Below are 22,317 nucleotides of genomic sequence, written 5' to 3'. Positions count from 1 at the left end.
CGCATTGCGTAATGGAGCAGCATTTTGCCTTTATCTTCCGCGTTTAATCAATCCTATATGAACCTCTTCCACTCGTTCCTCTCTCTCTCTCTCTCTCTTGAATACACGACTTGTCGTCATATGTTCAGTTTGAGCTTTGTTTGCTCTGGTTCTCAGCTCCCATCACCAGGCTTCTTGTTTGTCATCCCGTTGGAGAGGGAGGACCTAAGGACATGCATGAATGATTGGTAATGTACCTAAGGGAATTGCAATTGCAATACGCGAAACGGATAGACTCACCTGTCTTTTTCGTCCCCCCCCCTTTTCTTTAAGAGGCGCAACGGGAGTTTCATCAGGGAGGTTCAGGGATACATAGGGTCCTATGATACTGTGAGACAATGATCCGTAATGCTGGGAGCCCTTTTCGATTGGTGTTACCCTCTCGGACTTTGGGAAGTCAAGGTCTGGCGGCTTTCGTTTGTTGCGTGGGGAGGGGAGGGGAAGAGCGTTGATGATGGAAGCTCATGGACAAGATGGCAGGGAGGCTGCACAGAGACAGAGTCCACAATACACAAAACTCATCTACACGTTCACCCAGTATCACATCAAGCAGCGTTGAAGGACCTGAGAATGTATTTCCACGGTGTTATTGGTTTGTGAGAAATGGAACAGCCATGCATCATCACCTCTTGAGAGACTCGTGTCACATCCCAAAAGCAAGGTAGATAAAGCTTCACATCTTGACATTCAGCTGCGCCTTTCGTCGCTGGTCCTCCGGCAACATACACCGGCTCTCAGCTAGCCCGCCGTTCGAAATCTTGTCTAGAATTAGGAGTGGCGTTTCTCCCTCCCCCCCGTCCCCTCTCAACCTCTCTTGCTCTCGCACGCGCAAACTGACAACACACGGGCCCCCGACATCTATGGTACAAAAAGCGTAGGTTTCACCCTTTCACACCCCCCTCCTTCTCGCTCTCTCTTATATCTTTTGCTATTTTTTACAAGGTCACATATGGAAAGGGGGAGGAGAGGAGATAAGGAGACTCGCTTGCTCGGGTGATGGCGAGTAGTGGGATGGTGTGCCTTTTTAGTTGGCGCCGGGCTGGGCGCAGATGTACTCGACGGCCTTGTCGACTGCAGTAAGGAGTCAGTAGGGAGATCTCAAGACGATAGGTCGACTAGGGGACTGGAGCTTACTGCTGTGGATGGCATCGGCGTCCTTGTCGGGGATCTCGATGCTGAACTCCTGTATCCGGGGAGAAGACCACCTCGTTAGCCAGTCTGTTCCATAGCAGGATGCATCAATGCATTCTTATCGTACCTCCTCAATGGCCATGACGACCTCGACGGTGTCCAGGCTGTCCAGGCCCAGGTCGTTGGCGAAGTGGGCGGTGGGCTTGATCTGTTATGGTGTCAACTTCAATCTCGCGGGTAAATCCGTCATCCGAGTCTCTTTCCCTCTTTCGAGGCTGTAAACAGGGCGAAATAATCACGTACGTTGCTCGGGTCGTTAACCTGTTTGTAGAAAGAAAAAGTTAGTAATCTGGCCTTCCTCATTGGTTCCACCCAAAAGACACTCTCAGATCTCGACAATGTTCAATCCAATTCCCGCTTCTGCTACTTCCCTCCCAAGCAGAGAGCGAAAGGAAGCAGGGAGACAAAGACAAGGCCGCCCCCAGAATTACGAAAAAAAAAAAAACGCACCTTGTCGAAGCCCTGCAGCAGGGCCATGATGCGGCCCTCGACCTCCTCCTTCTTCAGGCCACCGCCCGAGGCGTAGCACCGGACGGCCGTCCACGCGGCGGCGCGAGGGGCGATCTGGACGCGGGGCGCAGCAGCAGCGGCGACGGCGGCTCTCCTGCGGAGGGCGACGGCGGCGTGGCGGGCGACAGGGCGGGCGGCCATCTGCGCGACGGATCGGAGGGCGGCGGTGCGGAACATGGTTGCGGTATTGTTTGTTTTTCCGGGGGGGACCTGGACGAACCAAAAGGGAAGGGGGAAGAATAGAACGGGGTATCAATTGGTTGAGGGTCCGGGTTGGGCGGGAAAGAAAGGCAGAGATGATGGATGGAGAACCGAGGTGAATGAGAGAAGTTGATTGATGATGCACAGGTCGGCTGCAGGTCGTGATAAATTTCTCGCTAGCAATTGATTTGCCAGTTGCCAGTTGCCAGACCAGATCCGGGGCCATCCACTGGCTGGAGCACTCTGTGAGCTTTTTGGAGCCAGGGCGGGCAGGGAAGCTTAGCTCCGAGCTGAGCCGGCTCACGTGATATCGCCGTTATTTGCCGAAGGCAGCCTCACTCACGATCCGGGACATGCGTTGATTCAGAGCAGTCATTCAGAGCAGTCAATTGGAACAGCATTGCATATCCAAGACCATATGGATGGATGATTCGATAGTCTGAATCTTCAAAAATGCACAAATGAAAAGATTTGGTATTCATATACAGCCTCTATCTACACGCAAGGGACACAGACCTGGAGCCCCCATTCTTGGACGGGCAGTCCGAGTCCTCGCAGACACCTTCATCTCAATAATGCCGCTTCCCCGTAGCACTATACAACCCCTCAAGCATTCTTTATCTGTAGGGAGAATCAGCACGGATGGCAGCCGCCAGCTCCGGCTCCCACTTGTCTCCGTTGGCCAGCAGCTTCTCTGTAGCCAGGTCGTCAGTACCAGTTTAGCTGAGTGTTTTAAATCGCGAAATCCAAGACATACCCTTGTTGTACAGCAGCTCCTCTCTCGTCTCGGTGGCGTACTCGGCATTGGGCGACTCGACGATGGCGTCGACGGGGCACGACTCCTGGCAGAAGCCGCAGTAGATGCACTTGGTCATGTCGATGTCGTAGCGCGTCGTCCTCCTCGAGCCGTCCATGCGCTCCTCGGCCTCGATGGTGATGGCCTGGGCAGGGCAGATCTGTGTTGCAGAGTTGAGCACGTGTTAGAGAGAGAACGTGGCGTCGGGGTCGGGAAGGTATAGATGAAAACGTACAGCCTCGCAGAGCTTGCAGGCGATGCAGCGCTCCTCGCCAGAGGGGTATCTCCGCAGGGCGTGCTCGCCGCGGAATCTGGGGGAGATGGGGCCCTGTGTGTTCGATAGTGTCAATCTCTATTTGTTCAATCTGCCTGGCACAGCGTGTGTAATTCCTCCGCGACGTGCGAGGTCGATTCGTGGCTGCGCGGATTCCCGACGTACCTTCTCGAAGGGGTAGAAAATAGTGTATCTGGGATCAATCCAGTTAGCAAGATTGCTCAGGAAGCATGAAAACCACAGTCCCCATCCAATAGGCCAGCCATCACCGGCATTGAACCCATCCACAGCCCCCCATCCATCCATCCATCTATCCGTCTCTTGCCCCCCCACAACACATCCCACCCGACACCGAGAAACAAGAAAAGCACTTACGGCGGCCTAAAGAACTGCTCCATCAGGACATACATGCCCCGCGCCATCTCGGTCAGCAAAAAGTATTTGCCGACCCGGTCCATCGTGCCCTCCTTCTCCTGGTCCCACTCGGTCGGGGCCGGCAGCCGGAAGCCCTTGGGCGGCGGGCCCGACGGCGTGGCGTACGTCCTCCGCTGCTGCTGGAGGGCGGCGGTGCTGCTGGAGGCGAGGGCAGGGCGCGAGGCCGGAGAGGAGGCTGCTGTCCTGCAGGCGGCGCGGACGAGCTGTCGGGACAGCATGGCGGTCGTGGCGGGCGGTGCCATCTTTTATTTTTTTCTCGTCGTCTTCTCTCGTCGGCCGGGAGCAAGGTCAGGAACGGAAGGGGAGGAGAGGGGAGGTCCGGGAGGAATACAGCAGATGTGGTGTACTCCCCAGGGCGCAAGAGAGTGACTGACGTCGAATTGGGAGGTCAATTGGGGCCGGGTTTGACGTGATGGATGAGGATCTCTCCTTGGCTGGGTGGTGAGGTCAAGTGGCCAACCGAGCGCCCGGGTTTGAGAAAGTGTTTGGCGGGATTAACTTTCAGAGGGATCTGATTGGCCGGAGCTCTGCCGAGGACTGGTCTGAGCTTTTTCCTTGGTGAAAAGCAAGCGAGGCGTGACTGGGCACGTGATATCTCTTGGCATCAAGACCGGCAGCGAGACCAGAACCACGAGAGAAATGGCTGTGAGAAACAATGTTTGGAGTTAAATCGGCATAAAATAAGAAGAAAAGATCGCTTAGATTCGGACTGAGTTGGTATCCGGCCAATATTAGCCCAGAAACGATGCTCAATCACAGCACGATGCTCCTCCACAGTCTAGATCTTGCAGCCAGCCAACTTGCACGTCTCGACAGGACCCCTTACATTCGCCCATCTCATCCTTTCTTCTTATTAAAGTATTGGTTGGTATCAATCTAGCAATCCCATCGTATCGTCAATGCAAATGCCAGCCAGTACTACCGTGTAAAGATCGCTCGCTCAAGTGCAAATCAGTCAATCTCCCCGTCCCACCTCCCTCCCTCCCCTCCCCCACTCGGCTCAGAAACTCCTCTCCCAAGCCCCCCACCAAATCCCCATGTTGGCAGCGACAACGAGGTCCAGCATCTTGAGCCCCTCGTCGTAGACAATCAGCTTGCCCAGCTTCGCCCTCTTGCCCCTGTTCCCACCCCCGGCCTTCTCCCTGCCCAGGTCCCCGATCCCGCCGATCCCGCCGCCGGCCCCATCATCCTCGACGACCTCCTCGGAGAAGGACTCCCCTGCTCCCCACCCGTCATCCTCGCTGCTGCTCCTCCCATGCGCCCCCGCGCCTCCACCTCCAGCCGTCATCATCCTCCTCCCGCCCGCCGTCTGGTCCAGCTTGAGGAACTTCTCGAACCGGCTCAGCGGCTCGCGCGGGTCCTTGCGCGTCTTGAAGATCTCGGCGCTGGGCAGGTTGAACCGCAGCTCGCTGACCGCCACCGCGCCCGTGATGACGCTGCTCAGCGAGCCGCCCCTGGCCCGCCCGCCCGTCGCCGCCGCGCTCAGCGACTGCCCGTCCCGCAGGCCCTGCGCGAACACGAGCGGGTTCATCCCGCCGCCGCCGCCGCCGCCGGCACCGCCCGACGCAGACCCCATGACGTGCCGGCACTTGAGGCTGCGCCCGCCGTTGCCCGTCCGGAACTCGCACCGCCCGTCCCACGGGCTGGCGAAGAAGTACCCCTTGGGCTTGAGCCCCGGGCCGGGCCGCGTGATGAGCATGTTGCTGCCGTCGTCTGCCACAGCACCACCGCCACCGCCACCGCCGCCGCCGTCCTCCGCGGATCCCGTCGACGCGACGCTACCGTGCCGACCGTGCCGCTGCTGCTGCTGCTGCCGCTGCGGCGAAGACGACGAAGGATTCTCGTCCGCCGACCCCCCGCCAGGGCCGTCCAGGCTGCTCGACCGGCCCCTCCGGTGCAGCGCGTCCTTGAAGTTGGACGACCACGACTTGGTGTACGCCATGGCGACCTGCCTCGCGAACCCCTCCTCCGCCGACCAAGAAAAAGCATTATTGCTGCTGCTGTTCCCACCCGATGCCGCAGCCGCGGCGGCGGCAAGCAGATCCTCGACGTTCTTGGCGTTGAGGCGCGGCTGGCCGGGGGCAGCGGCAGCAGCGGCAGCCGCCGACGATGACGCCGACGAGTCGAGGCTGAGCTTCAGCTGGTCCAGGCTCTGCGTCAGGGCCGGGAACCCGCGGAACTTGGCGTACCCGGACGTCTCGATGTGGATGTTGATCGTGGGCTGCTTAGCCGCCTGCAGGGCGTTGGGCGGCGGCGGGTCCGCATGGTGGTGGTGGTGGCCGCCGCCACCACCTCGTTCGTCGTGGTGCTGGGAGGCGGGCGGGAGCGGCTCGTTGAGCTGGTACGACGAGATCTTGCCTACGTTCCACTGGTGGCCCGCCGCCCGGTCGCGGCGGATCAGCGTCAGGGTGAATGGCAGGGCCTTGGACGGCGAGGGCGAGCGCGGGGTCGCGAAGCCCAGCGGGCTCTGGGTGTAAGGCTTCGAAGGGCTGAGGGTGCGCGGGGGCGCGAACGACGATGACTGCGCTCCGTGGCTGTCCGCTGCTGCAGAGAGTGGCGGTGGTGCATTCTGCGCTGCCTCCGGGTCCAGTATCGCGGGCGCGTTCATAGCGCGCGGCCCGAGTGGCTTCCGGGGGATCGGCGCGACGTAGCCCGGGGGCGGGCGCGGGGGCAAGTTGGGAGCCGAGGGGTCGGAGATGCCGTCCATGCTGGGCCCGCGCTCGAGCTTGAAGCCCGGCGGGACGAGGTTTGAAGATTCCGGAATGGGCACGCCGTCATCCTGTTTCGGTGGTGGTGTTGGCGGTGCAGGTTCGATCGGCGCGTCTTGGGTCGCGGCCTCGGGTGCTGGTGTCTCCGGCTGGGGCAACTTGGTAGCAGCAGCAGCAGCAGCAGAGGGCACGGGTTTCCTCTGGATAGTTGTGACGGGTGGTGGCGGCTCCCTCGCCATCTCGCCGCTCGCCCTCGGCGAGTGCTGGTCTCTGGTCGCATCGGAGGCGAGCAGGTGGTCGTCGGCAGGCTGGTCCAGGTGGATGTAGTAGAGCGAGTTGGCGACGTCCTCTGCCGTGACGTTCTTGCGCTGCGGCTTCAGAGTAGACAGGATCACATCTGCGAAGGAAGGTCAGTCGCGACCAGCCCGGAAGGGCTAAGCCAAAAGGGCCTTTTGCGATATAGCAAGCTCACCTCGAGTACCAGGCACCCTAGAGATGTACAGCGTGAGTGGTTCCTGCTTCTCCTCGGTCGGGTTGACGGGATATTGCGGAGGGTTCGCGGCAAGGTAGTTGATGGCGGCGAGGGACCTCGCCTCGACCTGTTGCTGCTCGGCAGGCATGGTGGGAGAGGGTATCGTAAGTAACTACGGAAAAAGGAAAAAAAAAAAAAAGACGGCAGGAGGAAAGCGAATGCTAGATGCTCGATATGTGTAGAAAATGCAAACGAGCGGTGAAAGGAGACGAATAGTCAGAGAAGGACGACTCGGATTCTGCTTGCAGCCCAACAGCCAGCTCACGAGCTCACTTCAGACAGATCGCATGCATCCAGTTGCACACCACCACCTGACCACTCCACTGGAAAATGCGGAAGCCTGCTCTGAAACGAGACGAGCCGAACTGGCGCTCCTCCAGGCAGATGAGATGTGTGGCCTCTCAAACCAGAGCCTCCCTTTCGAGTGCAAACGAGTGTCGATCAACGAGTGATCACGAAGCGGTCGGGAGATTTGAAAAAAGAAAACGAGGAAAAGACCGGTAGTGGGAAGGGAACCGGGCCCCGAGGATCAACGGAAACCGGTCTGGGATAGAAGTAGTAGGTCAACTGGTATCACGAAGAGCAGCGCTTGTCGTTGACGGATGAGTAAGATGACAGAAGATCGGCGCACACACGCGACAGCACTTCAACGGCCGTACCTGTAGCTGCACCAGTTAGCTGCAGTTGGCCAGCTGGGAGGCGAGTGAGGTCCGCGTCGTATCCTTCTTCTGTGGCTGCGCCCGGCGCTTGATCCAGCTCAGCTCAAGTGGTCAAGTGCCCTTTCAATAGTACTGTGTGCCTGCTTTCGTGGGAGCTCTGCGGACACCACTCCAGCTCGAAAGGCCAGCGAAAGCGGATCCGAGACGAGATGTCCGAGATGAGATGGCAAAAGACTGTCGTCAGCAGGAGGGGCTGTGCCTCCTTTGTGGTGGTGGTTGGCGATGCGTTAGTTGAACTTAGGAGGGGTCAGGTCAGGGGGGAAAAAGAGTAGCGGCCGTTTTATTCGAAATGATTCGCCTTGAATTGATCCTCCTCCTGCCTCAGAACTCTAGACCTACTGCTCCATCAGAGGACGGCAATGAGGGAGATGGAGATCCTTCATCATTGCTCATTGCGCATTCCTGCATGCAGACCCTGAAACACTGATGATCTGGCGCCCCGGACGTACGTCCCAGCGAATCACGGCACCCCAGGGCCTCCCTTCGGGTCATTCCGCCAGAGCTCCAGCTATTTCTGGGCCATTCGGGGGCCCTTTGACAGCGGGGTATTTCTCGCGTAGCAGGTTGTCTCGGCAGCTGAGAGAGCGCCAGCGCTCTGGTTTAGCGGCCGCCACAGGCGAGGGAGGGCCCACCAGCGCAACTGCAGGGAACAGTTGGAGACGGAGACAAGCCCATGGGTGGCCTCCAAATGGTCCTCATCCCTGTGGATGGAGAGGTGACGCAATCTCGCAGCAGGCCCTCCATCACCACACGTTTGCTTTACTGTTCGGGGGTTACTCGTTCCTACGGGGACAGAGTCGCACAGGGAGATGCAAGAAACCTTCTCGTTTGTCTCGAGGAGACGCAATCTAGTGCAGATACCAAGCCCGGCGTGACACAGATTGCGTCCCGGACTGAACAAGGGGCCAGTAATTCGATGCCGTCTCGGCAGATGGTTCGAACATCGAACTTGGCCAACTTCTGGATTGGAAAACACCACACAGGCTTGTATCTCTCTTAATTCATCGCTATTCGTAAGACTCCCTTTCAACATGCATCATGGTATCCTCTCCCTGTCGGTCCAGCCCAGAAAGGGGAGCGGGGAGAATTTTTGATCAGATCACCTTGTTCCGTCATTCCCAAACCGCCCATCATATGATATGATCGAACCCCTTTTCAACAAAATTCAAACTCCGACGCAACAGAACCCTCTACCGTGGCTCCTCGGCGGGCATCCCCCCTCACTCGTCATAGGCCACAGTAAGGACCGCAAACTAGGCGTCCTTCTCCTGCACCGGCACCGAGTGAGGATACGGGGTTCCGACGTCCGCACCACCAGTCTCCTTCCTCACGCCTCCCACTCCCGCCGCATCCTCGGACCCGTCCGTGCTGCCGACGGCCCGCTGCTCCACCGCCGCCGCCGCCGCTTCGTCATCCGACTCGCGCCAAAAGTCCTTGCGGCCTTTGGCCAGCCTCTTCATCCAGGGGGGCAGGATGCCGCCGGGGATGCGCCAGGTCCAGGGGTCCTTGTCGGCCTTGTTGTGCGGCACGACGCGGCCGCCCGAGGCCTTCTCGATCAGCCAGACGAGCGTGTTGATGAGTATGTACGAGCAGACGCCGCCGATGAGGCCGTTGGCGATCGAGTAGCTGAAGGGCATCAGCACGATGGTGATAAAGGCGGGGACGGCGTCGCCGATGTAGGACCAGTTGATCTCGGTCACGGCGGGCACCATCATGGACCCGACGAGCACGAGCACGCAGCCCGTGGCCCAGGGCGGGATGGACGCGAAGATGGGCGCGAAGAAGACGCTGATGAAGAAGCAGATGCCCGCCACCATGGCCGTCAGGCCCGTCTTGCCGCCCTCGCTGATGCCCGCGCCCGACTCGACAAAGGCCGTCACGGGCGGGGTGCCGAGGATGGCGCCGATGGAGATGCCGATGGCGTCGACCATGTAGGCGACCGACGAGCCCTCAAAGTCCTGCGTGACGGGGTCGATGAGGTTGGCGAAGCGGGCCATCGAGTAGAGCGTGCCCGTGCAGTCGAGGATGTCGACGTACAAGAAGGTGATGAGGGCGAGGCCGAACTGGCCGCCGTACTCGCCAATGTTCCACTCCTGGACGTTGAGCACGCGCGTGATCTTGTGGAAGTCGACGACCTTCTTGAAGAAGTTGAAGGCGTCGTCGCCGACGACGGTGTAGGGGAAGTAGGTGACGGGCGTGGGGCGGGGCCACGAGATGACGCTGACGAGGACGATGCCCGCGATGATGGCGCCCTTGACACGGTACATCATCAGCATGACGGTGAGGATGCCGCCGCAGAAGATGCCGATCCACAGCGTCGGGTTGCGCATCTTGCCGCTGTCCGGGCAGGTGCCGTCGGCCTTGCGCATGGAGGGCGGGCAGCCGGCGAGCTCCATGGGGGTGGACTGGGCGCCGACGACGAGGCCGATGCCCTCGGAGTAGGTCAGGCCGATGAGGGTCAGGAAGAGGCCGATGCCGACGCTGGTGGCGAGCTTGATGGAGCGCGGGATGGCGCGGGCGAGCCACTGGCGCATGCCGAGGAGGGCGAGGCCGAAGAAGATCCAGCCCTCGACGAAGATGGCCGTGACGGCGACCTGGTAGGGCACGGTGCCGGTGCCGTGGAAGCCGACGACGGTGTAGGCGAAGTAGGCGTTGAGGCCCATGCCCGGGGCCAGGCCGACGGGCAGGTTGGCGAAGAGGCCCATGCAGAAGGTGGTCAGGGCGGCGATGGCGGCGGTGGCGGTGACGATGTCGCGCTTGACCTCGGCCTGGCACAGGGCGTAGTCGTTGTTCTTGTTGCAGATGGGGTCGGCGGGCCCGCCGTTGCAGACGCAGGTGCCGCCCGTGTCGGCGACGATGGAGGCGTTGACGGCGATGATGTAGGCCATGGCGAAGAAGGTGGCGAGGCCGGCGCGGACCTCGGTGAAGAAGCGGGAGCCCTTGCGCTCGCGGCGCTGTTGGTGGCAACAAGAAGGGTCAGCATGGTTGTATGCGAAGCTTTGGCGAGGGGAACGCCTCGTCTATTCGGTTTGCGCTCGCTCTCACTCCTCGGGTCCTCCTCGAGGCGCAACAAACAAGGGTAAGGGCAGTCTGTGATGGGGTTGACTTACATGGCCTGAGCCATCGAGGCGGAACCAGCGGCCGACAGCACTGGCAGCGACCTTTTGGTCTATCCTCTCGACCAAACCCATGGTTGCTGGATCTGAATCTTGGTGTTGTTTCTGAGAGGAGTTGAACGGGGGAGGGTGGTTGATGTTGATGTTGATGTAAAGGTGAGGCGCGAGTGAGGTGGTGGGGACGCTCTTTCCTTTAAGTGCTCGGTAGCAAGGTCATGCAGCTTGGAAAGAGCAAGCGAGGTCTGACAGGTGCACCTCTGCTCATGGGTACCCGGAGGAGAGAGAGAAGGGGGTGCTTGAACCTGGAGCTGGTTTCACAGCAGGGCCGTTTCTTCGTTGGACATTGACTGCGGAGAGGAAGAGGGGGAGGAGGAGGAGGAGGAGGAGAGAGAAGTAGGTAGCAGATCTTCCCAAGACCGGGTGAGCGCGAGTTCAAAAATTGTCAAACCAACCAGCACCCGAGAGAAAAAAGAGGGTAACAGGTACCTCTTTTTGAAAATAATGTGGAGATGTACGGACACTAATGAGGGTCGAGATAGCCAAGAACTAACGGCTGAGAGGTCAGGATATGGTGACATCCATCTCTTTTTTTTTTTTTTCCTCAGTGGCGCGGACTACCTACTTAGATTCTGGGTGTGCAGAGGAGATCCGGAGAGTGGTGGTGGTGGTGGTGGTGGTGGAGGTGGAGGTGGAGGTGGGCATCAGAGCGAGAGTGAGGGCCGGCCGATCAGCACTCCATCCCATCTCCATCTTCCAATTGGAGATCCCAGTTCCATTGTTCTTCAGAGATGTCTTGCTCGATCCGGCGATGGGACCTGGAGCTGGAGATAGACTAGAGCCTTAGCTGAGCCCATCTCGAGGGCTTCATCCCTCGTTTGCCTCTTTTCCTCAGCCCCAGAGATAAGAGGAGGGCCTGCCATTGACGGGAACCGACGGGCGAGATGGAGTTCCCAAGAACGCCCTGTCCACCATGCCCGCCATCAGCATCATCCCGCATGCGCGCAATGGCACAGGGTTGCGTGTGAGTGCATTGCATGCATGCAGGGCAGACGACATGGACGACGGATGGGATTGATTGGCATGGGCATGGGCATGGGCATGGGCATGGGCATGGGGTGACCAACCTGCCGAGGTTCTGGTCTCCATCCATCTCGGTGCCATCCCATCCCAGCAGAGGTCCTTATCAATCACTGGCTTTATTAGGTACAAGTAGTTATCTCTTACCTGCATGCCATGCCATGCCACAAAGCCTTGACACAAGAGAACTCGGACTCGGAAGAGATTTTAGGCTCGTCCGACTGAGGCAGCTCGATCCAGCCAGCCAATCGTCGACCCTGGATCTGCTCTCCCAGCGCGCCATTCCAGTGCTTCTCAGTTCCTAACCCTTCTCTCGACTCGGTGGCGCCCCGCCGCCAGGCCATTCACAGCGTTCGAGCCCGCCGCTAATCGCCTCACCCGGCGCTAGCAGAGTTTTGCATGGGTTTGCCGGCCTCCAATCCGGACATTACGGGACCGTACTGGGTTTAAGCAGTGCCAGGCCACACGCGACAGCCAGAGATAAGGATTCGCGGTTCATTACCAAGAGGAATAACGACAGATACAGTCCCAGTACTCCCTCCCATACATACACGACGGACCAGATAGCTGACTGGAGCGATGCCAGCCGCTCTCCAGCAGCATCTCCAGCAGCATCTCCAGCAGCATCTCCAGCAGCCCCCCCCGGATTCTTGATGGAAATCCCACACTTGACTCTGCCAAGTTGATGGAGAAGGGCCGGAGGAGACGCGGGCACCCGCGACACCCAAACCGAAGCTCTGCTTTGTGAGCTGGTCTCACTGTGGCACTGGCACTTCCCTTCCTGCCGCTGCCACGAGAGAGTCTTGGGAACTGCCGATTGCCGGCCGCTGCCCTGTGTGTCCATTGGAAAGCTACATGCCACAAGAGTAACTCGGTTGGCTGTCCCTTTTGATGGATTGAGCCTGTCTGGTGGTGGTACTTCTTGAGTACCTACCTAATTACAGACTTCACCAAGTACTTGGGCTGACACTGGCACTGATACTGACACATGCACGACCACACGCCTTCATCCATCTTACACACAACATGCACCTGTCATACCCTCCCTCCCACACTACGGTTGAAGCTTATTAGGTATCCGGTGTTGGCAGCGCGCGAGCCGTGTCGCTATCCGTGGTCCCGGGTTTCTCTGCATTTTGGGCCACTTCCCCTGCATATGTAATTAATGTGCCATCAACCATCTATCGCAATTCGCAATTGGAGCGTGTGTGCAGGCTCCGCTGATCCCCGATGACTGCTCTCCAGGACCGCCCGCCCGCCCAGCGCCGCCCCGGACTGACTGACCTTGACCTCGCTGCAAGATGCATCCTCCTCCTCTCGGCAACACACCGGGCCCGATACGGTACAAATACTAGCTACACAAGGAACAGTCGCGGAACTTTCCCGGTTCTCCTCAGGATGATTGAGGTTGCCCAACCATGTCTTGAATCTGCTACTCTCCACAGACGCTTGTCCTCTCGTCCGAACCACCATCTCGCTACCGCAATTCATTGAACCAGTCATTCGGTCTTTGCTCGTCTCACTGGTCTAGCTGTCGCAACATCACGGCCAGCAATGTCAATCTTCTTTCAATCCTGGCCGTCCTACGGTGCGATGCCCGGATTGCCTAATCGGGTAAAAGTCGGCAGGTCGGCGGTAGTGAGCGCCGACAGTTGCTGCCAAATTTGTCATCAGGCTCGAATAATTGCCCCGACTCACTCACACTCATTGTGCTCAACAACATCCTAGCCCTTCATCCTCATTTGACCCGTGCTCTGACGCCCGCAAAAGCAAGACGTGCTATCATGAATACGCGTCGTCAACCTTCTAGCGGCCTTTTCGACGGCATATTCCTTGATTGGCTTGGAAGGCGGCCTGACGCTTCGGGCTTTCGGCCATCTTGACTTCATAAACCAGATTGATTCTCGCCTGCTCTCCTCTCTCTCTCCCGAATGATGCATTTGCAGTCTGCTGACCACATCCTCGTGTTGCACTCTTACTTACCATTCTGTACCTGCTGTGATCTGATGCACAATCTCTGTAGATCCCGAACTCACTCAGAAGTAGCAGGTCCGAGTCCGAGCCATTGCCATACCTAGGTAGTTGCACCAACAATGACCACCACCCAAAAGAAGAACATCCTCATCCTCGGCGGCTCCTACGCCGGCCTCTCCACCGCCCACTACCTCCTCCGCCACGCCCTCCCCGCACTCCCGGACCAGCCCTCCTACCAGGTCGTGCTCGTCAGTCCCGCCGCCGAGTCCATCTGGCGCCAGGCCTGCCCCCGCGCTCTCCTGTCCGACGACATGTTTCCCCAGGATAAGATCTTCCACGACATCAGGTCCATGTTCGCCCAGTACCCCGCTGGCTCCTTTCGCTTCGTCCACGGCGCCGCCACGAGCCTCGACCACGCCGCGCGCACGGTGACGGTCGACCTCGCGGCCGGCATCGGCGGCAGCGGTAGCAACAGCCAAGAGAAAGTGCTCGAGTACCACGCGCTGGTCATCGCCACTGGCGCGTCGACCGCCTCCCCGCTGCTGGGCCTCACCAGGGACGAGAAGCACCTCCGGCAGAGCTGGGCCGCCCTCCGCAGGGCCCTCCCCTCCGCCAAGTCCATCGTCATCGCCGGCGGAGGCCCAGCCGGCGTCGAGACGGCCGGCGAGCTCGGTGAGCACCTCAACGGCCGAGCGGGGTGGTTCAGTTCCCGGCTCGCGAATCCGAAGGTGCCCATCACGCTCGTCACCGCCGCGCCGGCCCTCCTGCCCGTCCTGCGGCCCGAGATCGCCCGCTCGGCCGAGCTGCTGCTCGCCAAGGTCGGTGTGACCGTCATCAAGAACGCCCGCGTCCAGAGTGTGAGCCCGCCGACGGCGGGGACGGACGACGTCGTGGTGCCGACGACGGTCACGCTCAAGGACGGTCGCGTCCTAGCGGCGGACTTGTACATCCCGGCGACGGGTACGCGGCCCAATACGGGGTTCGTCACCGACCCGGCGTTGCTGGGTGGCGACGGCAGAGTCAAGACGGACCCGGCTACTCTGCGCGTCGATGGAGCAGGCGAGCGGGTCTACGCCATCGGCGACGCGTCCTCGGCGTTCAGACCGGCCGTGCACTTGATTCTCGAGGCTGTGCCGGCCCTGTGCGCCAACATCAAGCGGGACCTGCTCGTCGCGGCGGCAACAGACGGCAGCAGCATCGCATCGTCATCCCTGCCGGCAGAGAAGACTTACGTGGAGGACACGCGGGAGGCGCAGATGGTCGTCGTCGGGCGGAGCAGGGCCGTCGGCGCGCTGATGGGGTGGCGCCTGCCCGGCTGGCTGGTGTGGCTGCTCAAGGGGCGGGACTACATGCTCTGGGTGAGCGGCGGGCTGTGGACGGGGAAGCAGTGGGCTAAGGAGGCGGCTTGATCGGTTTGTCTTTGTACAAATCTGTTACAACTTTTATTAACTTGGCACCTGGACTGCCATCTGGCTACGTCATCTCATGATCCTCCTGCAACCTTGTAGCCCTTGAACTCTCCCTTCTCCGCCAGCATGACCGGCAGCTCGTCCTCGGACAGTGATGCGAAAGTCGACTTCTCGCGGGGCTTCCACCCAAGAGCCCGGAGCCTGTTCGCACGGTTCCGCGAATTCTGGCCCGCCATGGCCAGCGACCCCTCTCCGAAGAGGTCGCCCCACTGCTCCGGGGGGATCTCTCTCGGCGTCGGGTCCTGGACGCGGCCTGCCTCGTGAGCAGCCTTGCCGATCTCCTCTGCGATGCGGAGCCACGAGTACTCCTCCCCATTCTCGACAAAGAAGTACGGGTTCTTCATGACCTCCTCGCCCGAGGCCTGCTCCGCGTGGTGCAGTACGGTCATGTAGCCTCGAGCGAGGTCGGCCACGTGGACCTGGCCCCAGACCGCCTTGCCCTTCCCGACGTAGCCGGCATAGCCATGCTTCAGGGCAAAGCGGGTCAGCGTCGGGATCTGGATCGACAGGCGGTTCTCCTGCCCCAGGCCGTAGATGACGGGCGGGAGCACGATCGAGATCTTGGCCTTGCTCCCGATTTCCTTCCGCGCCTTCAGGATGGCCAGGTCGATTTCCCGGTGCGGGGCGTCGTCGGCGATGCTGTCGATGGTCTCCGGCTTGTCGTCCTCGTACACCTTGTCGCTGGCGTATTCTCCGTCCGACTTGTCGATGATGGCGCTGCAGCCGCTCGTATGGATGTAGATCGGCGTCTTCCCTTGCTTCACGCTCTCGCGGAGGCCCTCTAGGACGGCCGCGACGGACGGAAGGTGATCGGCGGTGGCGGTGTGGATCGTGATGTCTGCAGCGGCGGCATGCTTGCGGATGATGTCGGCGCTCTCCAGGGTCCCCACGACCGTCTTGGCCCCGAGCTGTTCCAGCTTCCTCTTGGCTTCCTCTCTGCGCACCAGCGTGGTGACCTCGTAGCCTTCCTGGAGCAACTCGCTCAGGACCTGGAGCCCGATGAAGCCCGGGCCGATGAGGAATACTGAGCCTTTGGTGGTCATTGTTGATAGAGTGTGCTTTTGTAGCAGATCTATATGTGAGAAGGGCACTTGAAAGGTCTAATCCTCTCTAACAATGCATCTCGAAGAAAAAGAAGTGATAAAAAGTCGCCTTTGGGCAGTGACGTCAAAGGGTATGAGCATTTGTGGGCCTCAATCGCAGCAGCGGCAGGATGAAGCATTGGTGACGATATCGCCCGTCATATGGCCGGGTGCATCCACCCATTCAACTTATGAAGCTTACAAATAAAAATCAATACACAATCGTGGGAAAGGAAGGCGGTGTTTTCTGCTATTGAAGAACAACAAGCCGCAAACGCCATGGTTGTGACTCTGTTGCATCCTTAACTTACTGTTTTCCAGCAGGTAAATCTGATGGTAAAGGAGAAGAATAGACAATATTGTTATGTAATCATTTAAGTAAGTCCAGTTCTTCCCATAACAAGTCCGATAACAAGTATGCCGGGCCAAGCCGTTGAAGGTCCTCTAGTTATGACTCTCGTCATGGGATCAGTCTGCTAGGTCCTGGCATATGACGCAGAAGCCTCGTAGGCGCAGAAGAGAAGATTATGCCTCCCTGAAGCGCAAGATGCATACATATAGAAGGGAACGTCTTCAAGCCCCGGCCTAGCTAGTTATGTGCAGTATATCCACTGCTGGGTAATATCATGGCTCTGTGGTGTCAGAACCAGTCTGGTGAATCGTTCACGAAACTTTCCCATCCTACCCCAATCTCTAATAGGTTTCCACCTGCAGATGGAGCCATAATGCGCATTAATTTTGCAAAATAAAGGAAGAACCACCTCGTCATCACGAACACAGGCCATGAGTAAGGACCCATAGCGACCAGTGTCATCGGCACAGAGGCTTTGTCGATCGGAGACACAATTCCGAGCGGTTACACAACCAGCTATGGAATAAGCCATTTTATGGCCGTTACTTTGGGCCGAGATCTGAAGCGAGGGAGCTGCTGAGAAGGGAATCACTCTTCAGAGGTATTACCATCGGTAAGGACTACTGTGCTTGGGTGCCTGGAGAGTGGTTGGTTTCCTGCACGAAACATCGCTATCTTCTCTAGTAGTATTCTTCAACATTTCCAAGTTAATGTACGTTGTTGTATATGCTGCCAATCGGTGATTGTGATGGATCGACAAGAGAGTTCTCCCGACTGAAGCGGAATCTATTTCTACCGAACGAATGACAACAACCTCAGGCTTCGGATGCTGACCGATGAGACGCAAGATGCACGGTTTAAGCAAGCCACCGCAATTGTAACAAGCTGGATAAGACCAGAAAAGGCCTAGGCTAGATTGGGCTCGGCCATTTGACGGTGCCACGATTATATATTGCACGATTGTTCGGAACGAAGAGACGCAGCCCGTCCGAGACATAAGCCGCATAATGCATAATTCATTGTCAGCTTGTCGATCCCTGCCTTATATGCTTCCGAAGGTGCTGCTCTAACAGCCGTCCGGGAAGGGCTGTGACACCCCGGAGAAGCGGTCAAAAGCTTGGTCTGTCTGTCCTACCGCACTTGCATGAGAGTCGGGATTCTCAAGAGGAGACTCACTCCAAACTAATACGTAATGAATAGATGTTATGAGAACTGATCTAATGACACTTGGTTTCATTTTAGATATAAATATTGCTTTGTTTCCCATCCATTAAGCCGAGAAAGATAGCTCCAAAGCACCAAGTTCAAACCACCATCGCAAGAAGCTTCTTCTTCAATCAAATCTATTCTACAATGAGATTCTCAGTCCTATTCTTTCTTCCCCTCCTGGTCAACGCCTGCAGCGACGACGACAAAACAATCCGCTGCATGGGCTCCAGCCAAGCCAACGCATGGGCAAACACGGAAGCCTGTGCACGAGAACTAGGAAATAAGAAGGACTGCTATTGTGTCCACCGAGCATGGTATTTCATGGTCGCCAACGACAACTTTCAAGATTTCGTCGATTGTTGCTCGAGGAAGGGCTACGGCTACCGTGAATGCTAGGCCCTCCACTGACGGCATGTGGTCGCCTGGCCTCTCAATCTTGGAATGTCTTCGTCCAAAGCCTTGTCCCTGTCAGCAATGGATTTTTGCGGATATCAGGCAAGGAGCTGCGCTGACTGAAGGAAGTTTCAAAGCAAATATGTTGGGAAGCATGATTGGACTTGTTTGTTTTTGCAACTGAACTTCGGTTCAATTTCACTCTTTTCCTCCTGACCTTCGGTGCCCTGCTCTAGTCGCGGAATCCTGTTCCTTCCGTTTCACAGGATGGGAGCTCTCATACATGATGTAAGACAGGAGGCACCGGGACAACTCGAGACGCGCATATCGCGGAGGAGTACCATTCGAAATTTGAAATGCACGGGGATCATATCGAAATTTTGCAGTTGATCGGCGTGACTGTGAGTCTTTGCATCGACGCACCAATGAATGACAAAGGCCAAGTAGAATGCTGGACTCGAGCCTCGTGCCATGCAGTCGAGAATGATTGGGTTCAGAACTTCGAAGAATCAAAGATCGGATATATGAACCATTCTGTGATTACTTTCCGGGTCAGGAGAACATGAACTGGCATTGGATAGTCGCCGATTGGAATGGAAATGGGTCCAACAATGGGTCCCGAGTGTGAACAAAGGCTAGGCAATCAAGCACTCGGGAATCCAGCACGCCGATCAGTCTGTTCCCTGGGCTCCGTTCAGCTGGGCTGAGACATCCCTTTCCTCTTGCCGTGCAGTTGCTCCAAACAACCAGAACCATCCTTTGCGCGGAAGCTTCCCGAATAGCGGCGGGCACTCGGAGCGAGCCAGTGCCGGGTCTCAGTTTGATGCAAACACCCGCCACTACTTGGCGCTACCATCCAGGACGCGCTTCGCCAATGAAGCCCATCTCACGCCTAACTAGATACTCGAGTTTCACTTGCTTTGGTGCCTGTGCTAGTGCTGTGTCAGGACGGTACTAGTTTCCGAGCCAATGGGAAACTCGTTGGATCCAACGGGGCTCTGGTAGGGCTGACACATGTTAGGCTCACTATCATCTTCTGTAGTCTACTTTTACCTATGTTTCCGCTGGCTTTTGCTTCTGCAAGCTCATTGAAGGGCGGCTTTACAACGCCAACCTCTCAAATACAGACGCACACTCTCGGCCATGGCTCGCATCATCTGTCACGTTGATTGTGAGAAATGAAGACTCCCAACATCCGCAGCATGGCGTCACAGAACTTAAGCATGGGAAAAGCGTTGGACAATGCATCCAATGTCTTTCGATTGGGAATGAAAGGCTTGATTTCTTCAGCGAAAAGACGTCACCGCCCGCATTTGATAGCCCTGCGACTTAACTTCATTCGAACTTTAAGGCTTCATGTTTCGGCATAGGTTCCGTTCTGGAAAGCCCAATCCCTCTGTTCCGAAGTTATTTTCATTCAGACTTCCAGCAGCCACTGCCGGATTCTCTTTCTTGAAGGATTACTCCATCTGTCTCGGTAGTGATCTTTCCCGACGGCTTTCTGGAGTATGTCACATACCATAGTTCTACTTGGAACGTTGGGTGCCAGACCCAGTAAAAGATTGACACTGATATCTCTGTAGTTTCCGGTGTGAGATAGATAGGTAGGGGTTGGAATGAGGCTGGAAAGCGCTCCCTTAGCTGCCGTGATTGACAGCGGAATGACAGTGGAGAGCTATGGGCCCCAGTGAGACAAATCGACAATAGGTACAGATTACTGCTGGTATTTCCAATACTGTCGTGGGAATGGATGTCACTCACCGGCTACCAATGCGACTCAATGCATTTCCTCTTTGGTCACCAAGTATGAGAAACTTTCCCACTGCGATCCAAGATGGGGCGGTTCTTACAATGTCAGCGCCTGTTTCGACATTCATCATGGCCTGCATTTGCAATCTTTGACATTCCGGCCTTCATATCGGGTAGTGGGCAGTTTGGTGGCTCGCACTCGTCCAGAATACTGGGTCTTGCCGATCTGCTGTCGATCCATTTCCATACTAATGAAGGAACCGACACGCGCGACGCGAAAGTGCCAAGCCTTTCAATCTATTGTCGAGGACAAGCAGCAACAACGCTTTTCCCACCGCATGGAACTCTTAGTCAAAAGCCGCTCATGCACGAGTTTGAAGTTGAGGGCTTTGACGAGGGATAACTCACTGATGCCTCCTACGCTGAACTTGGAACCATGGCCGAGTATTGGCAACCTGCGTGCTGGAGAGAGAGGTCGTCTCCGTCGCAGTTCCTCAAACAACCCTTAGTGAACTATTACCGACAATGCCATGGTCATCATAGAGTGGACCACTGAGTAAATTTGCGCCATCCTCGCGAACCCTCTCATGGTGGAGTCACCTATCGAGTATGGCATGCAAGCCTCTTGGCTATTTGAGACATCGCCGGATCCTCTGCGTCCTCTTTATGTGGGTATGCAAATCACTTTCACCTTGAGGAACAGATCGATCCTCAAACAGCACTCGATCCTAGCCAAAGATCTACAACTCTCTGCAACGGATCATCGTGGCAGAGGGAGTTTGACATTCCATTCCGCTATGTCCAAGCTATTCAAAGGGAGAATCAGAATCTTGAGGCAAGAATTATGAAGAAAATCCAACTATAAAAGACCTCACATGGCCGAGTCTTTGGCAGGTTGGATTGTCAGCATCAAACAACAATCATTCATTCTCGAACCCTGTTCTCTATCGCTCTCTAGGCGCCGATATCGTACTCTTACCGCACACGCTCTCTCCAACAGATCATTCTTTCGATTTCAAAATGAAGCAGTCGTTCATCCTCAGTCTGGCTCTTGCCTCCATCTCGATCGCCGCGCCGGCCTATTCTACCCCTGACACCTCGGCTATCAGCACCGCGACCCCTCTCAACGGCACCGTCGCGAGCGTCCCTACAGCCACTGCTAGTAGGTCATTCCCGACATAACCTCCGTGAGCTTATTCTAACTGCATATCAAGGCGAGCTGCCCGTCAACACCACCAGCCCTGTCAAGGACCCCGACGTCTTGAGCCGGATGCTCGGCGTCAGCAGCAGCAAGATTGCCTTCGCCAACAATGACGCCCTGAGCACCCTGGCCAAGGTCAACCTCTCTGACCTCACCCCCATCGACGAATCCCTGCTGAACCAGATCATCGATCTCATCCATAAGCTGCTCGAGAGCTTGCTTGGATCGATGATTCCCGGTGGTCTTCCATCTGTGGGTCTCCCCTCCGTGGGTCTTCCGTCCGCGGCTCTCCCGTCCGCGGTTCTCCCCTCCGAGGGACTTCCCTCAGCGGCACTTCCTTCCGCAGCTGTCCCATCCACTGTACTCGAGAGCAGACAGCTCGGCCCGATCACCGGCATCTTGGGTCAACTGCCCATCATCGGCCCCCTCCTCCAGGGTCTTCTTGGCTCTCTGACTGGCGGCGGTCTTAGCGGGCTCACTGGCGCTGCCGGCGGTCTTACCGGTGGACTTTCTGGACTCATTCCCGGCCTCGGCGGTAACGGCTCCCCAGTGAGCGGCGCTGCTGGCGTCGTCCCTACCGGTCTGGCTGGTGGCGTCGGTGGCATTCTTGGCGGTCTTCCCATCATCGGCGGCAAGTTCAAGGCCCAGGACATCAAGGTCACCGACGCTCAGCTTGACATGGCCCGCCAGGCTGAGAACCTTATCAACAACCTCGTTGCCAACGTCAAGGCTCAGGGCCTTGTTAACTAAGAAGATGGCGACACTGCAGCGATCAGTGGCCTGTAGGGGTCCTGCTGTGACGAAGATCATCTGGAGACGACATGACATGACAAAATGGGCGCATGATGTGATATGATAGGAAGGACAATGGGAGACAGGGGCAAGGATGGAGAGGGCATTCAGGGACTGGTCTCTTATCAATGTTACCTTACTGTGTGTTTGATAGGCGATAGTTCAGAGTTCAACACTCTTTTCTCGAAGACTTTGTTTCATTATCTCCCCAATGAATGAGGACACTCTGTGCATCTTTGCTAATCACAGTTGAACGTGAAAAGAAAGTATCTATCATCCTTTCTCTCTCTTTGTACTAGCTTGAAAGAACTTCTCTTCTGCATATTGTGCTAGAAAGAAATTTGTCCCAATACCGCGATCTGGTAAGGATGATGCGCGATTTCGTTCCAGAATTCCGGGAACCATTTAGCATCAACATCCAAGTCAACTATGCTGAACAATCTGGGTAAGGAGGCCCATCTTCCCCTGGGAAGAACAACACATCAGATGACCGCTACC

At 57.2% G+C, this 22,317-nt stretch overlaps 7 protein-coding genes across 7 annotated transcripts; 2 read left to right on the top strand and 5 right to left on the bottom strand.

Moving 5' to 3' along the window:
• Positions 1–1,063: 1,063 nt before the first annotated feature.
• E0L32_000732 (uncharacterized protein) lies at positions 1,064–1,917 on the bottom strand (the record flags this gene model as incomplete). Its single annotated transcript, XM_031142055.1, has 5 exons — positions 1,064–1,110; positions 1,174–1,222; positions 1,298–1,378; positions 1,474–1,491; positions 1,681–1,917. The coding sequence occupies 5 exons, from the start codon at positions 1,915–1,917 to the stop codon at positions 1,064–1,066; spliced, it is 432 nt and encodes a 143-aa protein (XP_030994266.1).
• A 641-nt stretch (positions 1,918–2,558) lies between these two features.
• E0L32_000731 (uncharacterized protein) lies at positions 2,559–3,664 on the bottom strand (the record flags this gene model as incomplete). Its single annotated transcript, XM_031142044.1, has 5 exons — positions 2,559–2,635; positions 2,699–2,897; positions 2,973–3,065; positions 3,177–3,204; positions 3,387–3,664. 5 exons carry the CDS (start codon positions 3,662–3,664, stop codon positions 2,559–2,561), a joined length of 675 nt encoding a protein of 224 aa, XP_030994265.1.
• Positions 3,665–4,446: 782 nt separating this feature from the next.
• E0L32_000730 (uncharacterized protein) lies at positions 4,447–6,774 on the bottom strand (the record flags this gene model as incomplete). Its single annotated transcript, XM_031142033.1, has 2 exons — positions 4,447–6,551; positions 6,627–6,774. 2 exons carry the CDS (start codon positions 6,772–6,774, stop codon positions 4,447–4,449), a joined length of 2,253 nt encoding a protein of 750 aa, XP_030994264.1.
• Positions 6,775–8,658: 1,884 nt separating this feature from the next.
• E0L32_000729 (uncharacterized protein) lies at positions 8,659–10,596 on the bottom strand (the record flags this gene model as incomplete). The annotated part of the gene is made up of 2 exons (XM_031142022.1): positions 8,659–10,359; positions 10,516–10,596. The coding sequence occupies 2 exons, from the start codon at positions 10,594–10,596 to the stop codon at positions 8,659–8,661; spliced, it is 1,782 nt and encodes a 593-aa protein (XP_030994263.1).
• A 3,095-nt stretch (positions 10,597–13,691) lies between these two features.
• On the top strand, positions 13,692–14,981 carry E0L32_000728 (uncharacterized protein; the record flags this gene model as incomplete). The annotated part of the gene is made up of 1 exon (XM_031142011.1): positions 13,692–14,981. The coding sequence occupies one exon, from the start codon at positions 13,692–13,694 to the stop codon at positions 14,979–14,981; it is 1,290 nt and encodes a 429-aa protein (XP_030994262.1).
• Positions 14,982–15,055: 74 nt separating this feature from the next.
• On the bottom strand, positions 15,056–16,084 carry E0L32_000727 (uncharacterized protein; the record flags this gene model as incomplete). Its single annotated transcript, XM_031141999.1, has 1 exon — positions 15,056–16,084. The coding sequence occupies one exon, from the start codon at positions 16,082–16,084 to the stop codon at positions 15,056–15,058; it is 1,029 nt and encodes a 342-aa protein (XP_030994261.1).
• Positions 16,085–20,846: 4,762 nt separating this feature from the next.
• On the top strand, positions 20,847–21,777 carry E0L32_000726 (uncharacterized protein; the record flags this gene model as incomplete). The annotated part of the gene is made up of 2 exons (XM_031141988.1): positions 20,847–20,988; positions 21,041–21,777. 2 exons carry the CDS (start codon positions 20,847–20,849, stop codon positions 21,775–21,777), a joined length of 879 nt encoding a protein of 292 aa, XP_030994260.1.
• Between the last annotated feature and the right edge of the window lie 540 nt (positions 21,778–22,317).

The sequence above is a fragment of the Thyridium curvatum genome (genome assembly GCF_004353045.1).
Source record: "Thyridium curvatum strain D216 chromosome Unknown NODE_3_length_876553_cov_77.224826, whole genome shotgun sequence".
Lineage (NCBI taxonomy): Eukaryota > Fungi > Ascomycota > Sordariomycetes > Thyridiales > Thyridiaceae > Thyridium > Thyridium curvatum.
The sequence above is the reverse complement of the archived record's forward strand: the minus strand, read 5'-3'. Positions and strand labels throughout refer to the sequence as shown.